At 61.3% G+C, this 24726-nt stretch overlaps 1 protein-coding gene across 4 annotated transcripts in view; it reads right to left on the bottom strand.

Moving 5' to 3' along the window:
- Nucleotides 1-24726, bottom strand: part of Prdm16 (PR/SET domain 16) — a 309017-nt gene that overhangs the window by 182161 nt on the left and 102130 nt on the right. For all 4 annotated transcript variants that reach the window (XM_076861467.2, XM_076861465.2, XM_076861464.2 and 1 more), the window contains exon 2: nucleotides 22919-23268. In XM_076861467.2, coding sequence (XP_076717582.2) covers nucleotides 22919-23268 — 350 coding nt within the window. The remainder of the gene's footprint in view (nucleotides 1-22918; nucleotides 23269-24726) is intronic.

Raw genomic sequence — 24726 nt, forward strand, 5'->3', positions numbered from 1 at the left:
CCGTCATCTTGCTCCCAACACCCCTCTCCCCAACAAAATAGTTAGGGTTATTTATGTCAGCAAATTAAGCAAAAATGGCTGTATCTATAGCTTGATGGACTTCCATGTTTAATTCATAAGGACTTGGGAAGGTGGCTTGGGCTTCCTTCCCACCTTATCACTGAGCGGGTCACATTGGTTGGCTACATTGGGGATCCACCATGGTGTGCTTGGCAGCTGATACTGCTGGCAACTGGGGGCTGTGATCCTGCAGGACGGGACCTGAGGCCACATCCACAGTCTGGCCTTGCAACCCTGTGGCCGGTGAGGCTGGGACCCAACTTCCTCTCTGAGGTTGACCTGTCCTCTTGACAGGAAGGTCCTGCACATCCCCCTAGCATGGGGCCCCACTATCAGGGTGCTTTTGAGAGAGTCTTGCATGAGCTCCCCAAGAAAGGTAGCCAGAAATTCGCCTGGGGACTCCATCCAAGGGAGGGGCACTTGGTGCCTGTGGCCCCCGGAGAGGGAAGACGGGCTGGGAGGACCCTGTCTCCACCAATTCAGATGCCAACGTCTTGAGCCTGGGTACAGTGGACACAGGACAGCAGCCAAGCAGGGCCGAGCACACGCCGGACGGCCCTCCCTGGGGACGCAATGTGGCTTCCAGAGGAGCAGGCCCGAGACGGGAGAAGGGACGTGCACAGGCACGAGGGGGACCCCAGCGGTCCCAAGGTGCCCACGGGCCTCCCTGCTCTCCCCGCTCGGCTGGGGCAGGGGTGTCAGCATCACCCCAACAGGCAACGCCCAAGGGTGACCCCAGTCCCTGGGGACGAGCAGGAGCTGAGCTCGCCCAGGACCGCGTGAAAGGAAGGAAGAGGAGAACAAAGCTGCCGCCAAGCTGCCCCTCTGGGCATTGTGCGCCCTGGCCCCTTTCCCAGCGTATCACTCTCCATTGAGGGAGGTCAAGCGCCGCGCAGCCCTTCCGCAGCCCTGATGGTTTTCAGGAGGCGCTGAATGGAGTGCAAATTAGCGGAGTCCTCGGGAGCCTTGTTACTGTCACTCCCAAACTGACGCTCCAAAGGCAGCGCGGGGATTAATCAATCCAAAGAACTCGCCATTATCAAAGCAAGGTAGGAAACTATTTATTGTCTCCTCTTTCATGTTTCGCCCCTTCTGCCCGCTGCCCCCTGGCGTCCTCGCGGAGGCGGTGAGGTCCAGCCTCTCCAGCCCACCCCACGCTCCCACGCCGCCAGGCCCCAAGCCCTGGGCTGCTGCGTGGGCCATTGTTCTCCAGAACCGAGCCTGCCCGGCCCTGCAGAGCCAAGTGCAAGGCCTGAGGGGGTGGGCACAGCAGTGGCCTGGAGGACAAGGACCAGGCCAGGCCCCGGGGATCGTCCAGCCACACGGCAGCGGATCATGGAGCCAAAGGAGCTGGACCAATTTGCTTTCAGGACTTGAGTCCCCCGAAGCCCCGGCTCCACCTGACCTGTCTGGAGCCAAAGCTGCCTTTGCTCAGGAGCCCCCCACCAAACTCGGTTCCAACTGGACCACGCCAATGGCTCTTCCGACTGGAAAAGTAGGCCCCGTAGGAGATGGCCTCGATACTTTGTTCATCTCAAAGTGTGGGTGGACGAGGTTTCCAGGAAGACCCGTCCACTTAGAAAGGGGAAAGAACCAGCCCTGGCTACTTGACCCACAACCTCTGGGTGACCAGAGGCCCCAAACAAAAACACACGTCCAACTCATGCGCAAGCAAACGGCCAGCAAGTGAAGAGTGTGCGTCTACACACACACACACACACACACTGAGGGTGGGTGAGCAAATAAATATCTTGAACGAACGAAGAGACATCTACTGGACAAATACATCTAATGCGTCAATTAATAAACATCCAATGGACAAACAAATATGCGTCCAGTGGGTTGACAAATATGTAGTAGCAAATGGATGGTCAGTGTCTGAGGAATGCGTTCATTTGTACATAAACCAATACCTTCTGGGCAGCAGATGAGCAATGTCCATGTAGTGCACCCACAAACAAGTGAAGGTCCAGGAGTCAGCAAGCACAGAGGTGGCTCTCTAATGGGGAACAGATACAAACCTGAAGGACGGGTGAAGATGTGCCTAGTGACCACGGGGCAATGCAGCTGGGTAGGCAGAGAGCAGACAAACACCCTCGAGTGGACGAGAGCGTTCCTAGTGAGCGAGAGCGGGCACCCTGAATAGGGAGGCACCCACACATGAGGCGCCCACAGGCGTCGACATCTCACATGCTTGAGGGACCCAGCGCCCATCCAGAGGCCACAGGTGTGCCCGGCCACCTGGGCTGGTGAGGCGCAGCTCCCCACTCGGCTCAGGACACGGCCTGTTCTGTGGCCAGTGCCTTGGGAGTGCCTTGCCAGGTGCTGGTGTGGCTCAGCAGCACTGGAACTCGGGGAACGTGAGACCGCTCCCTGACGCCACCCACTGCAGGCCGGGCTCTGGCCGGGGAGCCTGGACTCTCGGCCTGCAGTGGCTGGTCACACATGTGTAAGACGCACACCCTCCTGGGCCTCGGTTTCCTTGCCTACCACCTGGAAAACAGTCTTCAGGCCCAAGCTCAGAGCAGGAGGATCAACAGCTGCGGGGAGGCTGGGCGCTGGCTCATGTTCCAGCATCCATAACCAGGCGACTGGCGAAAATGAGATTATATGAATGGTCACAGATGGTCAGGGTGTCTGCTGTCTCCACAAAGGTCTCCCACGGACCATGTGAGACCAAGCGACAGGCAGGCACAGTTCGGAGCTCCTGGTTAAACCCCAGAGGTAAATGGAGGCAGCTATGCTAGATCCCACCTCCCACAGGCCCTCCACACAGCCCCAGGCTGAGGTGCTCACAAAGCCACAAGGCACGTCCCCAGCCAACTCAGGAAGGGCCCTGTGCAGGGCGGGAGGCCCGTGGCTCCCCACATCAGCTGCCAACTCGATGCCCCCAAAGCAGGAGGTCTTATTTGCTGTAAATGGTGAAGTTCCAGAACATTCCGTGGAGGTACTCAGTTCCACAGGCACCTGCCGAGAGCTTCCTCTGGGAATCTGCAGGAGGAGCACCGCGGCCTCTTGCGAAGCCTGCCCCATGCCCAGCGTCCTGCTTCTTGCCCGGACCTCCCAGGGAGCATGTGGACAGACAGACACGACTGTCGCAGGCAGAAGGGCCTGTGGGCCGGCCCCAGTCTGTCTGAGGTGACCCTGGGGCAGCGTGGCACTCGGGATGGGCCACCCCAGTGGAGCCGCGCTCCCTGCAGTCCACGGCGCTCCTCCTGGACTCCCGTTGTTTTCGACATGCTGTGCTGGCGAGAGCCCAGGCGCCATGTGTCTCTGTGCCCACCTCCTGCTCCTTCTCTACTCAGGCATGAGCTCCCACAGATAAGTGATCGATCCCTTCTTGTCCGTGGAAACAACGCCTTCCCATATTTTTGACAAGCACATTAAAGGCTGCCCGATGTCTGCCCTGCCCGGCCAGGACAGCACCGAGTGTCCCCTCCTGGGCCTCCAGAATCACTCACTGCTCACTCCCCAGGACGCTCCTGTTGGCACAAACACCCTGCGAGTTACACCCCTCCCCCAGAAGCAGACAGCGGCAGAGGGACAGCTGGGATAGGGGACGTGCTGGCCCTTGGGCCAAGCAAGGCCATCCGGGTCAGCTTGGGTGGAGAGACCTTCTGCCCACTCCCGAGTACCAGGGACTTGCAGGTCCCCTGTGGGAGGGAAAAGGAGGCCGGCTCCCAGCCCGACCAGTGGTTCCCAATCAGGACAGTCCAGCGGATGTCTGGCAAGGTCACAGAGTTGACTGGCACAGCCTGGTGGGGGGTGGGGGTCCTGGCACTCAGGTGGCCAAACACCAGCAGAACAGCATGGAGACGCTCAGACCCGCCTGTCAGAGGAACCCAGGGGCAACCTCGAGATCCCAGAGATGCTGGAGGCTGAGGCACGTGCATCACAAGCGCAAGGCCGGCCTCAGCAACTTAATAGAAAATAAAAAGGGCCGGGGGGTGGCTCAGTGGTAGAGTGCCCCTGGGTTCTCTAGACAACCCAGACCCACAGTGAGAAATACCCCAGCTAAGAGAGGCGTTGGTGGGGGCTCCAGTTGGCCCCCACCATCTGTGTGAGGACGCCAGAGGGGTGTCCTGTGGGATTGTGGCTGGACTGTGGGACTGCAGACCAGCCCCCACGCTCTCTGGGCGGGGCCAGCTCAGGCATCTTCGTAAAGGCCCAGGAGGCTAAGACCACCCTGCAAACCAGCAGACTGTGCACAATGTAGGGTATGTCTTCAGGGCCACCCAGCCAACAGGTGGCAGTCAGGATGCAAATCCAGGGCTCTAGAAATGGTCTCCCAAGCCCCTGCCATTCGGCCTCTTCAGGAGGCTCCAGGGAGAGGGGGTCTCGTCCCAGAGCTGGAGTCTGCCTGTGGCCGCTGCGATCCCCAGGAGCCCCAGGGCCTTGGCAGGAACGGCAGCTCTGTCCCACCGGGAGCCCTGCACACAGCCCCAGCAGCTGTCAACAGCACAGTCTGGAATATTCTGCCCCTGGGTGGGATGTCACGGAAGGGGCCATCTCGCTCCATTCCAGGGAAGGGGTCCTTCCGTCAGTCCCCGGACAGAACACGCCCTGGCGCTTGGCCAAGCCGGGCCATTCCCAACGCACCCTGGCTGTCCCACTCCGAGGGGGCTGGCTCAAGCAGTCCCGGTCCCGAGTGGCAGTGCTCAGGTGAGCAGTGTGGGAGGGCAGGGAGAGGCCTCTGGGTGGGTGGCCTGGTGGCACCCTCCTTCCCAGCGGTGCTCAGCTATCTAAGCCGACCCCTGGGCTGTCCCTTTAGTGCTGTTGATGCCAATGCACAGACAGGCTCCAAGGGAGCCCCCTCACAGATCCTGCCCTAACTGGGTGCCAACCTGTAACGGAAATGTCCTCCCCAGTCATAAAGGGGATGAGTGGCCACAGGGGAAGGCCCTTGCTGGGAGGCTGCGAGCCCTAACTCTGGTCGACTGGCCCCATGGATGTGTTCCCTGAAGGCCTCCTCTGCCCAGGCCACCACCTCAGATCCGGCTCCACCCAGCAGGCCTCCTGCAGTGTCCACTTTCCCTGCAGCTGGCCCTCGGAGGGCACACAAGTGGTATTGTCCTTTGCACCTTAGCCTAGGCTGTTCTTACGCCTGGCGGTGCTGGGGGCAGGTGGGAGGGGTCCTCACTGCAACCAGATTCCCAGCCAGGCCACGTCATCCAATGCCACATTTCCTCCACCCCATCCCTTGGGTCTGCCCAGCCCACGCAGGTCCCCACCACTGAGGTCCCAGCCGCTGAGGTCGCAGACACTGAGGTCCCAGCCACTGAGGTCCCAGCCACTGAAGTCCCTGCCACTGAGGTCCCAGCCGCTGAAGTCCCAGCCACTGAGGTCCCTGCCACTGAGGTCCCAGCCACTGAGGTCCCTGCCACTGAGGTCCCCGCCACTGAAGTCCCAGCCACTGAGGTCCCAGCCACTGAGGTTGTAGCCACTGAGGTCCCAGCCACTGAGGTCCCAGCCACTGAGATCTTAGCCACTGAGTCCCAGCCACTGAAGTCCCAGCCACTGAAGTCCCAGCCACTGAGGTTGTAGCCACTGAGGTCCCAGCCACTGAGGTCCCAGCCACTGAGGTCCCAGCCACTGAGGTTGTAGCCACTGAGATCTTAGCCACTGAGTCCCAGCCACTGAAGTCCCAGCCACTGAGGTCCCAGCCACTGAGGTCCCAGCCACTAAGGTTCCAGCCACTGAGGTCCCCGCCACTGAGGTCCCAGCCGCTGAGGTCCCAGCCACTAAGATCCCAGCCACTGAGGTCCCAGCCACTGAAGTCCCAGCCACTGAAGTCCCAGCCACTGAAGTCCCGGCCACTGAGGTCCCAGCCGCTGAGGTCCCCACCACTGAGGTCCCCGCCACTGAGGTCCCAGCCACTGAGGTCCCAGCCACTGAGGTCCCAGCCGCTGAGGTCCCTGCCACTGAGGTCCCAGCCACTGAGGTCCCAGCCGCTGAGGTCCCCACCACTGAGGTCCCCACCACTGAGTCCCAGCCACTGAGGTCCCCGCCACTGAGGTCCCCACCACTGAGGTCCCCACCACTGAGGTCCCAGCCACTGAGGTCCCCACCACTGAGGTCCCAGCCGCTGAGGTCCCCACCACTGAGGTCCCCACCACTGAGGTCCCCACCACTGAGGTCCCCACCACTGAGTCCCAGCCACTGAGGTCCCTGCCACTGAAGTCCCAGCCACTGAGGTCCCTGCCACTGAGGTCCCAGGCACTGAGGTCCCAGGCACTGAGGTCCCAGGCACTGAGGTCCCAGCTCACTCAGAACCCAGTCCATTGAGGGTCCAGCACACTGAGGTCCAAGCCCCTGAGGGCCTGGCCCACTGAGGTCCCAGCCAACGCAAGTCCAAGCCACTAAGATCCCAGCCACTGAGGTCCCAGCCACTAAGGACCCAGCCACTGAGATCCCAGCCACTAAGGACCCAGCCACTGAGGGCCCAGCCACTCAGGGACCAGCCACTGAGATCCCAGTCACTAAGGACCCAGTCACTGAGGTCCCAGCCACTAAGGACCCAGCCACTGAGATCCCAGTCACTAAGGACCCAGTCACTGAGGGCCCAGCCACTCAGGGACCAGCCCATCGGGGCCCAGCCACTCATGCCAGGTGGCACTAGTGGCTGCAGACACCTGGGAGCCTGGGCCGACTGGGAGAGGAAACCCTCCTAGACAGGGTCTCCCGGTGCACAGGCCCTCCCTGCAGACGGGCCCATGGATGTGCTCCGTGCTTGGAGCCCACTCACCATGGCTGCTGTTTCCCTGCAGAACCTCACCTGAGAAGTCCCAGCCAGGCTGTGGCCGAGGCTGGTGATCGGGTGTGTGCATGGGGGTCCCACGTGCACTGGAAAGGACAGAATGTGTCCGAAATTCACTCTCCAAGATTTGCTCCCTGGGGCTCTCTGTGCGTCTGCTCCAGCACCAGGACCTTGTCCCTGAACGGCAGTCACTTCCTCTCCCGGGAGTAACGTCCAGTCCCGTGCTGCCCAGGGAGGCAGGTGCACAGAGCCCGTCCACCTCCCTCTCCCCACGCAGCAGGCCTTCAGCTGGCAGGCTGGCGAGGGGCTTCCCAGGGGCTTGCTCCTGCTCTGCCTGGGGGTCACCTTCCAGGCCAGTGACACCCCATGGCCAGGGTCTCCTCAGGGCTCCACATTGCTCTCGTGGCCCATCCCCAGAACCTGCGTTCTGGCCACTGGGGGTCCCTCCTGGATAGGGCCTCACTAGACCCATGGGGTTGCATGGGTCTGAGGTGGTGCACCCTGAGCAGTGGGGGTCAGTGATCCAAGTGCAGGGTGTTGGCTCTTGAAGGTCCCCACCCATCACTCTTGGGCACCAAGAAGAGCCCTTTCTAAAAAACACCTGGGACACAGTACCAGCCAGGGCGTCTCTATCAAGCACTGTTGGGGAGTGCAGGGGCACTGCCAGCCCCAACCCTGCGAAGTCACCCTGGGGACGCACTGGGAGGGACAGCGCTGGACCCCACCAGGGAGCCAGCAGGGCAGAGGCAGGAACCCTTCAACACTCCCCAGAGAGGGTTGACGGTGTGTCAGAGGGCAGGAGGTGGCAAGGGACCGCTGCTCCCTGTGGATGGAACCTGTGTAGAGAATCAGCCAGTCCAAGGGGCAATTACGGGCAGCTGGGGGTTGTACCCCATGTCGCCCCAGGAGGGTCCAAGCCCTAGCCTCACACGCACCGCGGCCTTTCATCTCCACCAGGCCGGCCCTAATCATCAGATTCCGCTTCATTCTTAATCCTTATTTTCTTTAAAAAAAAATGGATTAGGCAAATCTCATCTGGAAAATTAATTAATGTATGAATTCAGCAAATATTTACTGAGCGTAGCGCTTTGTGAAGTATTTATTTTCATGTAATCTCCTGTGCTCCCGGCCACTTATTATTTTTTTCTTTTCCTTTCAGGTTTCTGGCCGGTCCACGTCTGCATTTGACGGTTTTATTGCTGCACCTAGTGACGCTGACTTTTTCTAGCTCGGCCATTAAGGTATGTTCCTTTCCTCGGCAACGGGCCACCTAAGTCCATGTTAAACCTCAAAATTCCACGTGGTACAAATTGAGTGACCTGATTGATAGAAGGCTGGGGGGTAGGTCCCCTTGGCTGGCAGGCGCGGGTGACCCGGGGGACGCGAGGGGCTCCACAGAGCCCCCGGGGCCGTGCTGGCGATTGTCTCAGCGGCGGTTCCCACTGCCCGTCCTGGGGCTGCTTTCAATGGCTGGTTCCCTTCTGGGCCTGTCACTGGCTGTAGGTAAGTCTGTCCTCAGGAGCGCCCCGCCCCCAGCCACACAAAAGTGAGCCTGCCTGCCATCCAGAAAGGGACAGGGGCCTTTCATGGGCCTGAATGGGCCTTCATTTCCCCTCCCTTCTTTGCCTCATTCAGGGGGCTCTGACTTCGGCTAATTCGATCACAGTCCTGCCGGGCCTTCTCAGCTCCCCGTTCCGGAGCACATTGTCCAGGCGCGGCGGCCCCCCCACACCGGGGTCCCACTCTCCAATTAGCCAACCGCTGGGCCGTCCCCCCACTCCTTTCCTGCCTGCCCGCCTGTTTTTTAACCATTTCCTTTTTGAATTAGCTGTCCAAGGGCCTTCAAGGGCAAGCATGCCCCTGCAGCGGGTCAGCAGGCCCCGGGAGCAGTCAGCACATGGCTCTGCAGGTCAGTCGGCTTCTGAAAGTCAGCACCAGCCCCCCAAAGAGACGGAAGGTCACCAAGAACAAATGCCCTGCCTCGACGTCCCCACACCCGATGCAGGCCATTCTGGATGGGCAGGTCTTCCCGGGAACCCTGGGCACTCCTGGCAGTGACGGCGCTGGGAGAGGCGCGGTCCTCAATGACCCCCGTCCTCTTGCCGCCTCAGAACAGGAGGGCAGTTTGGGTTCTTCACTTCCTTTGGCCTGAAGAGTTCAGGCCACACCATTTCCCCCAAACCAAGTTCTCCTGCCTAAATCAGAAGTTTGAAAAGCCGGTGGGTGGCAGGCTCAAGCCTAGTCTCTCCTAGACCCCGACGGCACACCCCACGGGGCACTGAGGGCTGAGCAAGTCTGAGTGGCCATGTCCACGCAGGTGGGTATTTCACTGCTGTTCGCACCAAATGAGGAGTACTGGGAGTGTCCCCAAATGCTGACCCCAGCGAGCACCTTGCTGTTCCGACCTGGGTGGCCCCACGCACGGCTGCCTGCTCACCTCTGTGGCTTTGGCCCATCCCCGTGTTTACTGCCCACACCACAGGAGGTCTGGGAGTTGGCACAGGTGACATGGGGACATCGGATGGGGTGTGTGTTCCTGGCCACAGCAGCCTGGGATCTGTGAGCCACAGTGTGTCCCCACATCTATGAACCGAAGCCCTAACCTCCAGCTCCTCAGAAAGTGGCCTCGAGCAGAAACAGGGTCTTTGCAGGAGCAACGGGTGGAGGGGTTGAGTCAGCACGATCCAGTGTGACAGGAAGGGGACATCTGGATGCAGGGCACACAGGACGGCCATGTGAGGATGAAGCCAGAGGCCTCATGGGGTACACAACACGCCCAAGACCCGGCCCAAGGTTTCCAGCAGCCACAGGTAGGAGAGAGGGTGGTCACCTGGGCCTCGAGGGCATTCGGCCACTCGACCTCATCACAGGTCTGCAGCGCGTGTGGGCGGCCCAGCGGCAGCAGTGGCTTCTGCCTCCCTTGGTGGCCGGTGCTGTGCCGACACAGTCCCTTATTCAATCGCTGCTTTCGCCCAACATGGAGGGTCTGGAAACCGCCGTGGAAGGAGAGCCCGCAGGGTGCCCGCTCCGCTGCCGGCCATTCTGTGAGAAGGAGCTCGGGGCGCCTTCCGCCTCGGTCAGGAGGAGGCGCGGGCAGCCTGTGTTGACCGCCAGCTGGTCGGGGAGGAGGACAGCCCCCTGGTGGGGCACGGCCGTCCCCCACATCTCTTTTTCCTCCAGATTCATCAAGGGGGACTCCTGGTTCCCCATCCTCACACCTCTAAAATAGCAGGGTTCCAGCGACACGTGGAGCTGGGACGCGACTTTAGGACAGTTTGTTTCCATCCTTGAACACGTGGAGGACTGCCTCAGTCAGGGCAGGGGCTTGCTTGGGGTCTCAGCGGCGTTTCCAGAGCTTGGGTCTTGCCATCATCCTCTGGCCGTCGCCCCGGACCCTGCCTCTGTGACTTAGATTCTTGAAAACCTGGACATTGCTTTTTAAAAAAACCTCATAGAACAATCTGATGTTTAAAAGGGACCAATAAAAAGAGCCCACAGTGTCCACATTGTCCCTCACCGTCCGCTGTCACTGGGGCGTATGCAATGCAGTCTGGGTAATTAAAATGGAAAATGCCCAGTGGTGGGCCTTGAACCCGCAGGGTTCTTGAGGGGAGCCCTAAGGGGACGGGTTATAATCAAGAGTCCCTGAACTCCCTGAGCCACCCCACCTCTCAGCAGAGGCGTGGCAGGGCCCCTCCCAGGAAGTGCCCTCGCCCCTGAGGCCAAGACAGCTGAATGGCCCTTCAACGTCAGCCCCAGAGGACAGTGGGCTTCCCTGTGACTGTCCCCTGCCTCGGGGACATGTGGAACCCACCATAACGAGCAGGTGTTGTGAAGCCCGGACCTGCAAGGGCTGGTCTCGGCATGAAGGCCCAGCCGGAGCCCCGGGGGACACAGGGTGATCAGCACCTTGGCCCCAGTGTCACCAGGGAAGCCACGCACTCAGGGTACACACAGAAGAGGGTGGGAGAGGCTGGCCTGGAGGACCAGCAGGCGGGCAGGCCAGGTCTGTGGGTCACCACTGTGCCTGCCCCGAGGACCCACACAGTGAGACATGGATGTGGCTGGGAGCCGTTCCCTCAGGTGGAGTGAGTCCTTTGGGGGGCCCTGGGCTGCCCAACCCAGTCCTCACTTTGATTCAGAATCTCCAATGACCACCACTGAGCCCAGATCTCCCTGGAAATAACCCCCAGGGCCACGGGCTCAGAGCGGAGAGGAGGCGCCCTCCAGCACGGAGCCCCCTCCATCAGCCGGCCTGCGGCACCCTCCTCGAAGGACCAGCGCTGGCCTTTATCCAGCCCTCAAGTGAGCCACGTTAGGGTCTCCTGATGACGCGGATTCTGAGGAAAACGTGTCATGCTTCAGCAGCGGGTCCCCGATCCTGCTGGTGGAGCAGGAAGATGGCTCCAAGTGCAGAACAGAGGGGCGTCCTCCGTCCTGCTCAGGTGACAACAGCCAGCTCTGCGGCCAGCTCAGAGCCCGACCTCCCTCCGCCACCCCCAAGGCTTTGGTTGCTCCAGGTGGCCTTCCCGAGACCCCACCCCCGCTGTGTGTGACCCTCACGGCTTTCAGGGTCTCTGTGGTCCTCCTCCGCCTCTGCCTCCTCCTGTTCTTCCTCCTCCTCCTCGTACTCCACTTTCTCCCCCTTTTCCTCCTCCCCTCTGCCCTGCTGTCCCCCCTCCATCCCCTCTGCACGCTTGGGTGGGGTTGAAGGTCAGCCCAAAGCCTTCAGGGGCGGTGTGCTTGTCAAGTGGAAGTCAAAATCAGAGATGCCCAGATGCTTCTCCTGTGGGACTCCCCAGACCCGAGCAGGCCAGTGAGGTGAAGGTCAAGGTCTCACCCCCTCCACACGTTCTGGAGAGCCAGGCTCATGACTGGGACGCTGGACCTGTTCCTCAGGCCCCACCGTTGACCTCAAGATTGGCACACTGACTCTAGGTCTGCAGGAAAGCCCTGACCACAGGCCTTGCAGTCCCCGGCGTCCTGGGGGCAAGCGGCTTGTGCAGAACCACGGCAGAGTCCCTCCTCCTCCTCCTCCAGGCCCACAGCCCTCTGCCTGGGCCTTGACAGCTGGGTGAGGGCCTGGGCCTCCCAGGGTGGGCTCTCTCCTGGGAACCATCCACCTCAGCAGAGAGAAGTCAGGATGGGCCACCTTCCACCTGGGCTGTCTCCCAGGGGCCTCCTCCCCAGCCATACCCTGGAGGTCCGGGATAGTGGAGTTCCCTGTGCAGGAAGAGGGGAGACACAAGGTGTCCTTCAGAGGCGACCAGGGTGCCCTTACATTAAAGCTTCGGGCTTGAGAGAGGGCCAGCCAAGGTCCATCCGAGAAGACAGCTCGGGGCGTGTGGTGGTATGGGCAGGTGTCCAGGGCCAACAGATGGTGTGCCCTGCCCCAGGCTCTGTGGAGACCCCTCAGAGATGCCGAGGCCTGGAGCACTAGAGTGCAGCCATCGCCCCTGGGCACGGTTCCTGGGCTTCTTCCGGCTGTGGGTCTTCAGGTGCATGCAGCTTGTGAAACGTCCTGGCCGCGGGTGCTGATGGCGGGGGCCCAGCTCCAGTGTGAGCCGAGCCCTGGAGCCAGGGCACCTGGAGGCCCTGGAAAGGTGATCTTGGTGGGTCAGGAAGCCTGAGCTGCCTGTGTGCTTCCTTCGGCTGAGGTTCCTGGTTCCTGGAGGGGCCGCCAGGAAGGAGCCTGTGGGTCTCCCACAGCTACACCGTGAGCAGAGTTCCGCAGACCAGGGCCTCAGGGGCACAGCCCTGCCGCCATCGCGGCCTCCAGGTCCCAGCCTGGTTTGAGCCCTTCACAGGGTTATTTCATCTCTCAGGAGGCCAGGAGAGGGCGTGGCCACCTCTCCCGGGCTCTGGGACCCTCCTTGGTGCACAGCTGGCGAGTCTGCCTGCCACCAGGCACGCATCTACACTTCCCGAGGTGCCTGTTGAAAACGAGGAAGCAGCCAAGCATCCTAATCCCCCGTCCCCCCACCCTTCCCAGCGCTCTCTCGGGCCTCTGCTGAGCAGCAGGGCCGAAACGAAGGCTGATAAATTAGTCTAGAGGGAAACAAGGCCGCTTCTACTTGTAAAAGGTCATTTCGACTTTGTTCTGGGTGAGGGTTTATCTCAGCTGCCGCGGAGACAGACAATGCCTGGGGCCTAAATGGCAGAAATCTCAGCTCTGCTCGTGAAATTACTGTGCTGATAAGCAGAGTGGACTTCAGAGAGATCTAAATGGGGAAGGAGTGGATGTAGGTATTTCTGAACATGATTGAACAGGGATGGCACAATGGATGCACAGTTAACTGGGCATTAGCCCAAGCGAGAGGCGAGTCTGCGAGCCACACACAGGGTGGTTCCTGGGGCTGTAATCCCTGTCCCTGCCCTGCGCTGGCCGGCACAGGGTACAGCTGGGGATGGGAGGGCAAGGCCGGACACATCTCACCCCTGCACACAGTGGGGACAGCCTGAAGAGCCTCAGGGGCACCTGCTGAGGGCTGTAGGGGCTGGCAGTGAGGAAGGACGAGCCTGGCTCAGACCTGCTGGCCGGTGTCCCGGAGGCGGACCAGAGCCGCCTCCAGGCCATTTTATTCAGGTGTTTTCAAGGTGTGAAAGGCACCTCGGGGCACTGTGGGACAAACTGTCCATGTGTGGGGAGACCACAGGCTGCCAATCCCCCAAGGGCCTGCTTCAGAACTCAGACTGACCTCTTGCCCTGGGGAAATGGCCCCGGGCAACCAGGCTGCCTGGGGGTGCTGCCTGCATTCCAGGCCAACCCAGAGCGTCTCAGTGCCCCAGGCCGAGGGACACAGCAGGATGGCCGCGGGAGCCCCAGCTGCCTCTGCCGGCGCGAAGGTCACTAGTGAAGATGGGCTTCTGCAGGTGGACCATCCCGCAAGCCATTGCCCCTCAGCAGCTGGTGAGCTGCTGTGTCACCCTGGCCTTTGGCTGGGGCCAAGGTGGCTGAGACACGTAGGAGCACATTCCTACCCCGGGGTGATGGCCACAAGAATTCCCCTCTGATAAGCAGGCAAGGCCTGGCCGGGGCAGAGGCGGAATCTGCCGTCCTCTGCCTGCTAAGGAGCACAGGGCCCGCGGCCTATGTCCAGGGAGACCTTTTATGGCCTGGAACGCCTGGGGCTCTTGTCTGGCCTGTTGGCAGGGAGGGAGGCCCTGTAAGGGGCTGGACGGCTGGCATTGCTGGGGTTCCCCAGGGAGCTACTCGGCCAGTCACGGCCCACCCTCAGGAAGGCCACCCTCCTGGCCCATCTGCTCGCTGTGAAGCCTGCCCTTGGGAAATTACTCAAAACCCAACCATTTCAAGTGCAAATGCCAGACGCCGCAGATGCTCCAGCCTTAGCGATCTGGTGGCTCTCGACCTCCCTCAGGGAGGCGAGATGAGCCCGGGGGGCGTTTGTGCCCAGTGCCCAGCATCACAAGGCTAACCCCGAAGGCCAGCCTGGTGCACAGCCAGAGCCGAGTGGGGTCCACGTCACTGCCCGGCCCACAAGGCACACTCCAGCCCCGTTATCCCCGTTATCCCCGTTCCCCTGGTCCCTCGAGGGCTGACGAGAGCCTTGCTGACAGGGACAGGGGACACTGGAGGGAGCGGGACCCGCCTGTGCCCTCAGCCAGTGTTGGCGACGTGAGCCCAGGGCAGGAAGGACTGGCCAGAGCCCACCCACACAGCCTTCTTCAGGCCACCGCCCTGGCACGGAGGCCTCCAGGGGCTGCTCCTCAGTCTTGGTCAGAAGGCAGAGTCCTGGGACCCGCCCCAGGAATGCTGGCAGGTGGCGTGAACCTGGATTTAAAAGTGCCCTGGGGGTCTCCAGCGACCCCAGGGCTGGGGTGTGCGGGGGAGACGCTGCACCTCTCAGCGGACTCCTGGGCCCCAGCACGTCTCTGTCCTTGCAGGCCCCTGACCTAGCAGGATGATCACTACAGGACCCCACATCCAGTCTTCAGGACGGCTGACAGCTCTCTCCAGGTCTGCAGGATTCCGTGTCATAAATATAGTGACATGGGACATAGATGGGGACCCATTTGGCAAGTGAGGACACCTCGGTTCCTGGGAAAAGTGAGGCCCCAGGAGCCAGGAGCCAGGGCTTGGGCCCCGCTCTGGCCCATTGGGGTCCACCCTGAGCCTCAGTCATCAGACCAAGACCAGTCCCCTCAGGGCCCAGCACCGCTGCCCAGGGAACTGTGGAGCGACCTTGGCAGGTGCCCAGTGCAGGCCTGCATTCCAGGCAAAGCCAGAGCACTCCTCGGTCACAGAGGGACGCGATGGCCAGGCCGCCTCACCAGGCTGCCACAAGGCGGGTCCAGGTGCCTCGGTAGACTGTTAGTGCGTGATCCTTATCTTCTTAAGGAAAAGGAAGATGGAGGGGGAGGAAGAAGGGACGGCGCAGAGGCAGGCCGGATCTGCAGACAGCCTTGGGGACTGGCGGGCAGGCCCGGGCGTGGCCCTGGGGAGCACTGTCCCGGAGTGGGATGGTCTGGCCGTCACGGCGGGTGTGTGTGAGTGTGGATGGTGAAATGCCACTGAAGGGTTGGCATTCGCGCTGTCTCTCAAATATGAAAAGAAAACATTGATTTCCCTTTTTCGCCTGTGAATCAGAAAGCTCTATTTAAAGAAAGTGCCCTCTGCCGGGTTGCGACTGAGTTATTACCCCTTAAGGAAGTGGAGGAGAGCCTCGGAGGTATTCTTAGTCATTCTCTCTCCTTTTTTCTGAAATTCCTTATATACCCAGCCTCAGAGCAGGGCCCAAGATAGTGCAGGATTCGTGGCATTCTTGAGCTAAAAGCGTCTGGGCTGATGTCAGGGTGCTTGGGAGACGGACAGGGTTCTGGCGGGCTCCTTCGGCCGTCCTGGAGAAACGGGGTGGCGGGTGGGCTTCTCTTGGAGACTCCTGGGTGGTGCTCCTGAGGGCCATTCCGGCAGGACACAGTCCTCCTGGAGCCCACACTCGAGCTGCCAGCCCCAGAAGTGTCCTGAACACACTAGAGTGTCATCTGGGTGCTAACTCGACGCATGGCCACTCCATGAACCATCACCAAGGGGCCCACTTGCGGTTCTGGACACTTGGTACCGTTAAGCCTCCACTGAACCCTAAGACGTCATCGGGGAAGCCCCCCAGTGCTTCTCAGACTTCAGCAAAATTTTCCTGACAACCAGAGACGTGGCCACCCAGGGTCAAGGGTGCCCCAGCCATGCGAGCAGAGAGGGTGCAGCCCTGAGAACCCTTGGGCTGAGTGTACCCTGAGCCCTGGCCATGGCCGCCCGGGACCGAGTGTGCACCCGGAGCCACTGAGAGGAAGTACCATCAGGGACAGCTTCGGCTTCTAGATGATAAGGCGGGGACCTAGCACCCAAGACCCAACACACCAGGTGATCCCCTGGCCCCACTCCAGGCTGCCACTCCCCAAGCCAGAGGTTAAAGGAGGAACTTCACAAGATGCCCAGAGAGCTGAGGGCAGGGCTTCCCTGGCTGAGCCAGGAGCTGGGAGCCGGGAGCCTGGAGCCGGGAGTGTGCCAGGGTGGAGGTGTCTGCACACACACGTGCCTGTGAGGGCATGTGTGGGTGTGAGCTGGCTGTGCACCGTGTGTGAGCCTGTGCGTGTAGCAAGGAGCATGTATGTCACCACACAGGCCAGCCGAGTAGCTCCTAGGGGCAGCTGACCCCCGTGTCCATGCAGATAGCCGCTCAGGACACCCCAGCCAGGAGGGGGTAGAACCGGCTGCCCTCGGCAAGGTTTCTCTTGGCAACTTCACCCTCAGCCTGCCCTGCTTACGCCTGGCCCTCTGGTGCCCAGGTCCGAGATGTAGAGGGCCCCTTGGCTCTAGTGGGTTGTTCTGGACGCTGACCCTACACTGAATCCCCGGGGAGCTGTCACAGCCGAGAACCTGGGGAGGTGGTCCAGGGCTTTCTATCCTGAACCTTCACACTCCTGGGCACCCGGATGGCTGCTCCCCACTTGGCCCACGGCTGCCCCAGGCCTCGCCAGCACTGGCCAGGTGCGCTGCAGCCAGCCGTGAGACCCCAACCCTCCACTCAGGTACCCAAGGAGCCCCCTTGAGGCTGACCGTCAAGGGCACACCCATGGGTGCGGGTGAGGCACCAGGTTTCACGGTTTCTCTGCAAACTTGGCTGACGTGTCAGGGTCACGTGTTTGGACCTTCTCCAGGCTCGGCTGACTCACGTCTCCAAGTCACCTGAGCACGTGCAGGAAGTCCCAAGTCATCTCTCTTCTCCCACCAACCCAGGGCCTTGCTGTGGGTCCTTCAGAGCTGGGTGGGCATGAAGGCGGAGGCCCTGTGGCTGTGGAAGGCTCCACAGGTTCAGAGGAGCACCCTGGCCTGCTGACCAGTAGGCCCTGGACACAAGTGCTCTGCTTCCGCCTGGGGATTCCTGGAATGGCTAAGCCTGCAGGACGAAGCCGCTGCCCAGCCCCCGTGGGCCAGGAGCTGGGGAGGCATCTCCTTCTTCCTGGGCCACCAGGGGAATGCTAGGTCACCTGTGTGCTGTCAAGCCCTGAGCTGCCCGCCTCCCAAGCTGAGCACGTCTGCTGGGCATTCATTCTCTGGCCTGTCCTTCCAAAACTCCTGCGTACAAAATAGGGACCTTGTCCAAATGTACAGGAAGGGCTGAGAGTCCTCATTTCTGGCCATCCTTCAGGGACGCGGTGCTGCCCATGAGGACCACGCTGAGCCTGCAGGGATTCACGGTCTTGTGTCACCCACAGGTCCGTTTCTGGCTGACCTCGATTTCCCAGGAGCCCAGGGATTGCATCCTGGTTCCATGGGGCTCGCCTCTGCCCCGGCACCGCCCCCAGCACAGCTCACCCGCCCCACGCCCCCAGCCTGGGGCACACAAGGTCTCTGGGTGGCTCCTGCCCCAGCACCATGACCAGGCTGAAAAGACCAGTAAGGGGGCCTCCAGCTTGTCTTCCTCCTCTCACCTCACCCCCAGCCCCGCTCAGGACAAGGGACAGCCCCTCTGCACCTGCAGGCCCAACAGGAAGCTCTGGACGAGGGGCACTCTGGTGGCAGGGAATGCCCAGGTCCAGGGGGAGCGGTCGTCTCCTCAGGGTTTCCTCTAAGGCCCCAAGCCCCGCCCTGAACCCAGAGCTGGAAAGACTCCTCAGGATCCTCCCGGAGCTCATCCCCACAGTCACCCACACAGCAGGCACTGAGGCTGCTCCCAAACCTCCAAGCCCAGGCAGGGTAGAGACACGGAGGCCCTGTCCTGGGAGGCTGGAGCCTCTGCCGGGCTTCAGGAAAACTTCAGGAGGAGGCTGCCCTTGCTCAGACTGGAGGCCTTGCCCCAGGGGCACCCCACCCCCCAGGGTGGCAGGTGGAAGACCTTCAGGGGGGAGGAGAGCACCGAGCTTGTGGTGAGGGTGCGTGAGGTTCCAGAAAGGAGGAGAGGAGGCCCAGCTGCCCCGGGGGCCTGGAGCTGAGGCCAAGGCCGGCTCTGCCCAGCCTGGTGCCCCTTCTGCCTACCTGCCGTCAGGTTGGCCTTGGCCACAGCCCTGGGGCCTTTGGGACGTGCTGCTGCTGCTTGAAGCAGCTGCTCCTTGGGGCTGTTTCTCGAGTCGAGCTGCTGTTAGCTCTCTGCTGGGGACCTTCATCCTGGGGAGACTGCAGGCTGAGCCACCCTGCACAGACAGCCCTGCCTTTACCAGGAGCCAGAGCCGGCTGGGCCTCCATCCTGGCCCCCGGAGGACCAGGAACCCTTGCTTTTGGAGAATGCACAGAGGTGTGCACGCCCTGAGCTGGGGACACCCTGGGCACCCCCTCCCTTCAAGGCTGGTGTTGTCAATAATGACTTCGTGTTACATGGGCAGAAGTGTCTCAGAACCTCAGAGGACAGGGCTGGGGCAGATGGTGCCCATGGTGTCCCCCAGCCTGGCATCTCTGGCCATCAGAGGGTGACTGACAGGCCTTGACCCTTCTCCTGGGGTTCCCGGAGAAGCCCCTGAGATTGTGGTACGGGGCAATCGGGGAAGCCCAAAGCCTCCAAGCTGCTTTCCCAGGAACCCTGCAGCTTCCCATGGGCCTTGGCCCAGGCCCAGATGGTTTGTTGATTGAACAAACGAACGTGTCTATTAATATTCAGTCATTCGCACCAGGGGATGCCGCAGTCCACTTGAGTCAATTCTCCAGATAATTGAAACCCCGTCGGTTCACAGCAACATTCTTTAGCAGCTTCTCCAACACAGGCAGACGCCCTCCTTCAGCAGAAGACTCTCAAGTGCTGATTACAGCAGGCCTGGGAGGCCATGAGAAGGGCTTTGGGGTGCCCCCAGCAAGCATCCCACAGGACTTGGGAGGAAACCGTGGCTGAAGTCTAGGGTGGCCTGCCCTAGAGCCTGCCCCGGTGTCCAGCCACGTTCCCTACCCGAGCGGCTGGCACAGCTGCAGACGCTGCCTGGGGCAGGTGGCCTCCAAGCAGCCCATCCACGGCCGGCTGTCTCTGGGCTGTCACTGCCACCGTCTCTTAATTAGCAAAATAAACAGTGCGATGATAAATGTCACGATTTACTCAACAGATGATCAAAATCATTGTTCTGCAGACCCTCGGGCAATAAAATGCAATCATGGGGTGATTTATTCTGGGAGGGCGAACAGTGGGCTGCGTCACAGCGGGAAGGCGGCTGAGCCCGGCGCGTCAGGCAGCAGGGGAGTGGGAATTGGGGCGCCCTCCTGACAGAGCCCCCTAGGGAAAGAGCCCAGCGAGCGTTCCCAGGCACCCAAGCCCACACGGGCACAGCCCACCCGGTCCAGACAGGGGCATCCGGCAGGGGGCGTGTTTCCTTCCAAAATGGCAAGAAGTCACGTCCTGGTGGCCCCAAAGCACCCCATGGGGTGGCCTAAAGTCACTGAATGTCCCTGACACATGTGTGGAGATGGAAGGAGGAACAGCCTTCGGGGCCTAAGAAACAGGTGACCAGTGGAAGGGGAAGCTCGGCCGGGTCCCACATGCTGCTCAGCTGAAGGAAGGTCCCCTGGAGTGGGCTGTCCCTGCCCATGCGCAGGAGCCACCTGCCGCCTGGGGGAGAGGAGAACTTTGTCTGGGTCTGAGTCACCCCAAAACCTCGGGTTGACTGGCCCTATGTATCTTCATGGTGGCTCAGACTGGCCACCATCCCGTGCTCCTGGCCACCCCTTGGGGACACAAAACCATCCTGGTCCTCCTTAGCTTTCAGCTGTCGTCTTTGCTAAAATGCTAGTTATTCTTTTTCTGTAGATGAACACCGTGTTAACAGTGAACAGCGTGGATGGTCCTGTTTAAAGTCTGGACCATCAGGAGCCCAGCCCTGTGTGGCCTGGGCCTGCCGGGCTCCCCGGTGGGTGGTGCACTGGGCACAGTGACACAGCCCCATGACATCCACCTCCTCCGTCTGCAGGAGCACAGGCCATAGCAGCCCACAGGTCAGGGCCACCTGGTGCGCGAGCAGCTTGGGGTGGCTGACAGGAGGCCCTCTGCTGCCAGAACCACAGAGGCCTGGGCGCTGGGTCCCAGGTTTTCCGTCCGGGCTCAGAGGCCCTGCTTGCAGCGATCAAGAGATAAGGCACGCAGGCCAAGCAGGTCAGGGGAGTCCTGGGAAGGGACACGCCAGGGCTGGCCTCTCTGAGCCCTGCAGACCGCCAGAAAGACAAGGAGGCACTAAAACGACAGCCACCACTCAGGACTGTGTAGAAGGTTCTGGTCAGGCTGCCCGGAGGGGAGGGTGCCTTTCCCCACCCGAGGCCGGCTGAGACTGTGGAGCTAGAAAGAAAGCGCTTCTCTGTCCTCCTGGATCCCAGGAGGCAGGGGTCGTCCTGAGCCTCCCCACGAGTCCCCAGTGGTCCCCCGTGCACCTCTGCCGTTGGTACCAGATCCCAACGACACAGAGGACTGCGCGGCCACTGGTGGCAGGCAGGGAGAGAGGACCACCAAGCCAACGGGTGCCTGAGCCCCTCGAAATCCAGGTCAGACGAGACCGCACAGGCGCATCCGGAAGGCCCTGAGGACAGGGCTGAGGGCAGACTTTCTAAAAGCTGGCATGAGAAGACGCTGTGGGGTCGCCGTGGGGGACAGGGCTCTCAGCGGAAGGGGGAGGCACAGTGGGGCAGGAACTCTCCCTCACCTCCTCAGAGAACAAACAACACTGCAAAGTCAACAGGTGCCGGCGGGTGACAGGGACAGCCTGTGTGCCCTGCACCACAGAGTCACAGTGATACAGGCCATTTCTTCCAATAAAGCAAACAGAACTTGTATCAAAGCAGACAAGAACAAAGTCACCTCAAGGTCATCCAAAGAGCTACCTGCAGGGTTCATTGACCCTCAAGCACCTGAAAGGCGTCTACTCATTAAACAGCTCAGGCCTTTTAGGTAGGTCAGACAAACCCCCTGGAGTCCCTCCCTGCATACAGGCCCAAATGTCACCTGCCACGTTATTTGGACCTGGCCCTCCTGGCCCTGAAGGACAAGCCTGTTGGCCATGACGAGGCATGCCACCCACCCACGTGGCTGTGACTTCAAACTCCTCCCCTCTGCCCACCTTGCTCCTGGCCCCTGCCAGTTAGTCCTGAAGGTGACCTCCTGAGGAAGGTAGCAGCTGACGCACGGGCCCCCATGCCAGCTTGCTGGGCACATCTCCACCACCCTGGGCCTTCGTGAAGTCCATCACGCCCATTCCTCCGCCCGCCTGGTCAACCTGGCCCCTTCCTGCGACCTCAAAGCCCTCCAAGAGCTGATGCTTGGGCTGGCAGGCAAGAGTCCCGTGCCTTGCCCCAGAGTCCACAACAGTGGGCCCCACGAGTCCCCATGCTAGCGGGCCCACGTCCCACCTGCCTGCAGGACAGTGTGGAGACCCCTCCCTCGCCTCAGTTCTGGGGCCAGGGCGTAGCCACTAGCCACACCCCAGGCACGTTAGCACCCAGTTTTCCTTGATATCTTTAGAAAGGGCTTGGAGTGCTACAGGCCCAGGGAGAGCCTAGGGCCCTGCGGGTCCGGAAGAGGGCACTGTTCCTGTGGCGTCTCTAGGGTACATTTGGGAGCATAAAGGGCCATGGGAAAGAAGAACTTCAGGCCAAGGTGGTCCGTCACCCTGCATAGACAGCTGAGGTGCAGGGCAGTGTGGGGAACTCTCCAAGCCCCTAGAGGGCGGGAGGGAGGGCCCAGGGGGCAGAGCCTGTCCACCTGACGCTCATCCTCCCACACAGCCTCGGCCCAAGCGTCTCTGCAGGTGGTGGACACCAGAAGGGACCTGGATTTGCAGCATCCCTAACAAAAACACCCCACAAACCAGGGTCAGCACAGGGTCAGCAGAAAGGCCAGGGCTTTTGAGGAAGGGCCACTGCAGCTCTCCAGTTCCCCTGAGACCATCTGAGAACCCCCCCAAAGAGTGTTCTTCTGAACCCTTAAGGGCTGAGCAGGACATCTCCGGACACTCTGGCCCTGAGCAGCCCTGGCAAGACCGTGGGAGGTTTTCCACGTCGTCTCAACAGATGCACCCTCTGTCTCTGACCCACCCATGGCAGGTCAGGCGCTCGCGGGCACCAACACCGTCAAGGCCAGCCGAGGCTTGGGAAGGAAATTTAAACAGCAGGACACCCTCCCTGGCTGGAAGAGGCCCTGAGACCTGAGAATCGGCCCCTGCAAGGTCTGGACAGCAGGCCCTTGGCATGGACATGCATGGCCAGCAGACATTTGGGGAGCTGTCCCCCCGGCTGCTGGGGTTACGATGGAGCCCCAGAGTCAAGACGGCTCCTCTGGGACAATCCATTCACGTCCCCTGCTCTGCCACGATGGCACGTTAGCACCTACAATCTGGCGGGAGGCACAGGATGTTTTAAGACATGAGCTCATGAAAGACACATTTCCGGGCGGAGAGCGCTGCAGCCTATCGGGGCTGACAGGCGTCCGCGAGGCCCGCTGATGTTTTCTGAGTCGCGTCATGAAAGCTGCAGGATAAAATAACCCTGGGAAATGTGACATTCGAACGCTCTCTCCGACCCACCGAGCCTCCCGCCTCGGGCAGTGGCCGCTCCCCGGCTTTATAAATAGATTGAACACAAGATAAATGGCCGTGATCAATCATGCTCAGGCCCAGAAAGCTCACCTCCCATCCAAAGTCGGCCTCCTTCAGCGCCGCCCGGGGCGCCGCCACGCAGGGGCCCAGCCTCTCGCCGACCTCCATCTTCCTCTTGGCCCAGATCCCCAGGCCGGCCCCCGGGATGGAGGACTCTCGCAGCTCGAAGTCTGGCGGGATCGGAATGTCTTCGGGAATGTAGACGGGAGCCTCGTAGGGCGAGCCTTCCTTGGGGGTGAAGTCCTCACTGGTAGGGAAGGGGGACGGTGGCCCCATGGGGATGGGGGACAGGATGCTGTCCTCGGTCTCCTCCTCAGCGCTCTGGCCAGCCAGCAGGTCCGGGTCGGGCTCATACATATTATTTACAACGTCACCGTCACCTAAAGAGATAAGGCAGTGTCAGCCTCCATGGCAAAGGGACCCCCGGGGTCATGGGCCCTTGGAGGAGCCCAGGGCTCCCAGAGCCCTCTGGGCCCTGGCCGCCTCCCCCTGCCCAGCTGATGCCACCTCTGCTCCCTCCGGAAGCAAGCGGTTGGCTCTGGGGAGATCCACCAGGCAGGCTCCTGTGGGGCCGGTGCTCCCCACAGCCCAGGGATGTGCTGACTGGTCCTGCTTCAGGGGAGCAGGGGAGGGACGCTGCCCCTCACAGGCCTCGGGACAGCGGGAGGCCTTCTGCAGCGGCCAACCCGGAGAGGACGGTGGAACGACTGCTGCAGAACCCTGGGGTTCTTGGAACCAGGAACTGGGCCGCGGAGGACAGTCCTCAGTCTCGGAAGGACTCACGGTTTGGGTTCACATGCAGTTTGCTCAGAGGGGCTGCCCCAACAGGACGGCCACTCTAGGGGCTGACTGGGCACTGGTAAGGCCCAGGGCCACCCGAAGAGAGGGTTAGTGCTGCCTGGAGTGTGCAGAGGAGCCTGGGGCCCTGAGGGCAGGAGGAGCCCAGGAGGGTGAGGCCGAGGTGGTGGGAGAGGAAGGAACCCTTCTCTGCATCTGCCACCAGCAGCCCACGGTAGACCCAGGCCAGACGCCGCGCAGCGGAGGGCCGACGAACACCCTGTGGTCCATTTGTGTGAGGGGACGCGGTCCCTCCCAAGAAGGAGGGGAGCATGGACACGCTGCCTGTGCACTGACCTCAGTGGCCTCGCGCACGGTGTCAGAGCAGGCCGCGCCCTCCAGAGAGGCACGCAGCCAGAAGGAAGGAGTTTGCCACGCAGCAGCTCTCCAGAACCCGCTCCTCCTGTCGGCCATCGGTGCCCTCCCCAAGGCCCCGGCTACGCTTACCACCCTGATCTGGCCACTCCCCAATGTGGGCGCATGAGGACACATCGCACTGTGTCCTGTAAATACACACAATCATGATCTGTCCATTAAAATATTTCTAAATATTATGCAGAATTCAAGGAGCCAGGGGAGAGGAGCCGACCCCTGCACGTGTCTATCTACCAAGGGTCCAGGACAGACGGATCACGGGGCAGACAGACCGCTGCCTGCCAGGGCTGGGGAGAGACCACTCATGGGCGCGGGCGCCCTGTGGGTGAAGGCGGTGGCTGAGGGACATGGTGAACGCACCAAGTGCCCCTGAGTTGCTCACTTTGAAGTGGTGGCTTCCAAGTCACAAGAGTGTCACCTGGTAAAATGTCAGGAAAGAGCAGGCGGCAGAGGCCAGCGGTAGGAGACCTGGGGCTTGGTGCCTGCTGCCCATCTCTCCAGCCGATGGTCTGAAAACCCGTGGAAGTGACCGAGGGCGCTCCCTGCTCCCCGACGTGGCTGGTGAAGTGAAGCCTCAGGGGACAAGAACTTTGAAGCATAAGGAAAACGATTTCAGATTCCTCACG

This window comes from Callospermophilus lateralis, chromosome 7 (assembly GCF_048772815.1).
Source record: "Callospermophilus lateralis isolate mCalLat2 chromosome 7, mCalLat2.hap1, whole genome shotgun sequence".
NCBI lineage: Eukaryota > Metazoa > Chordata > Mammalia > Rodentia > Sciuridae > Callospermophilus > Callospermophilus lateralis.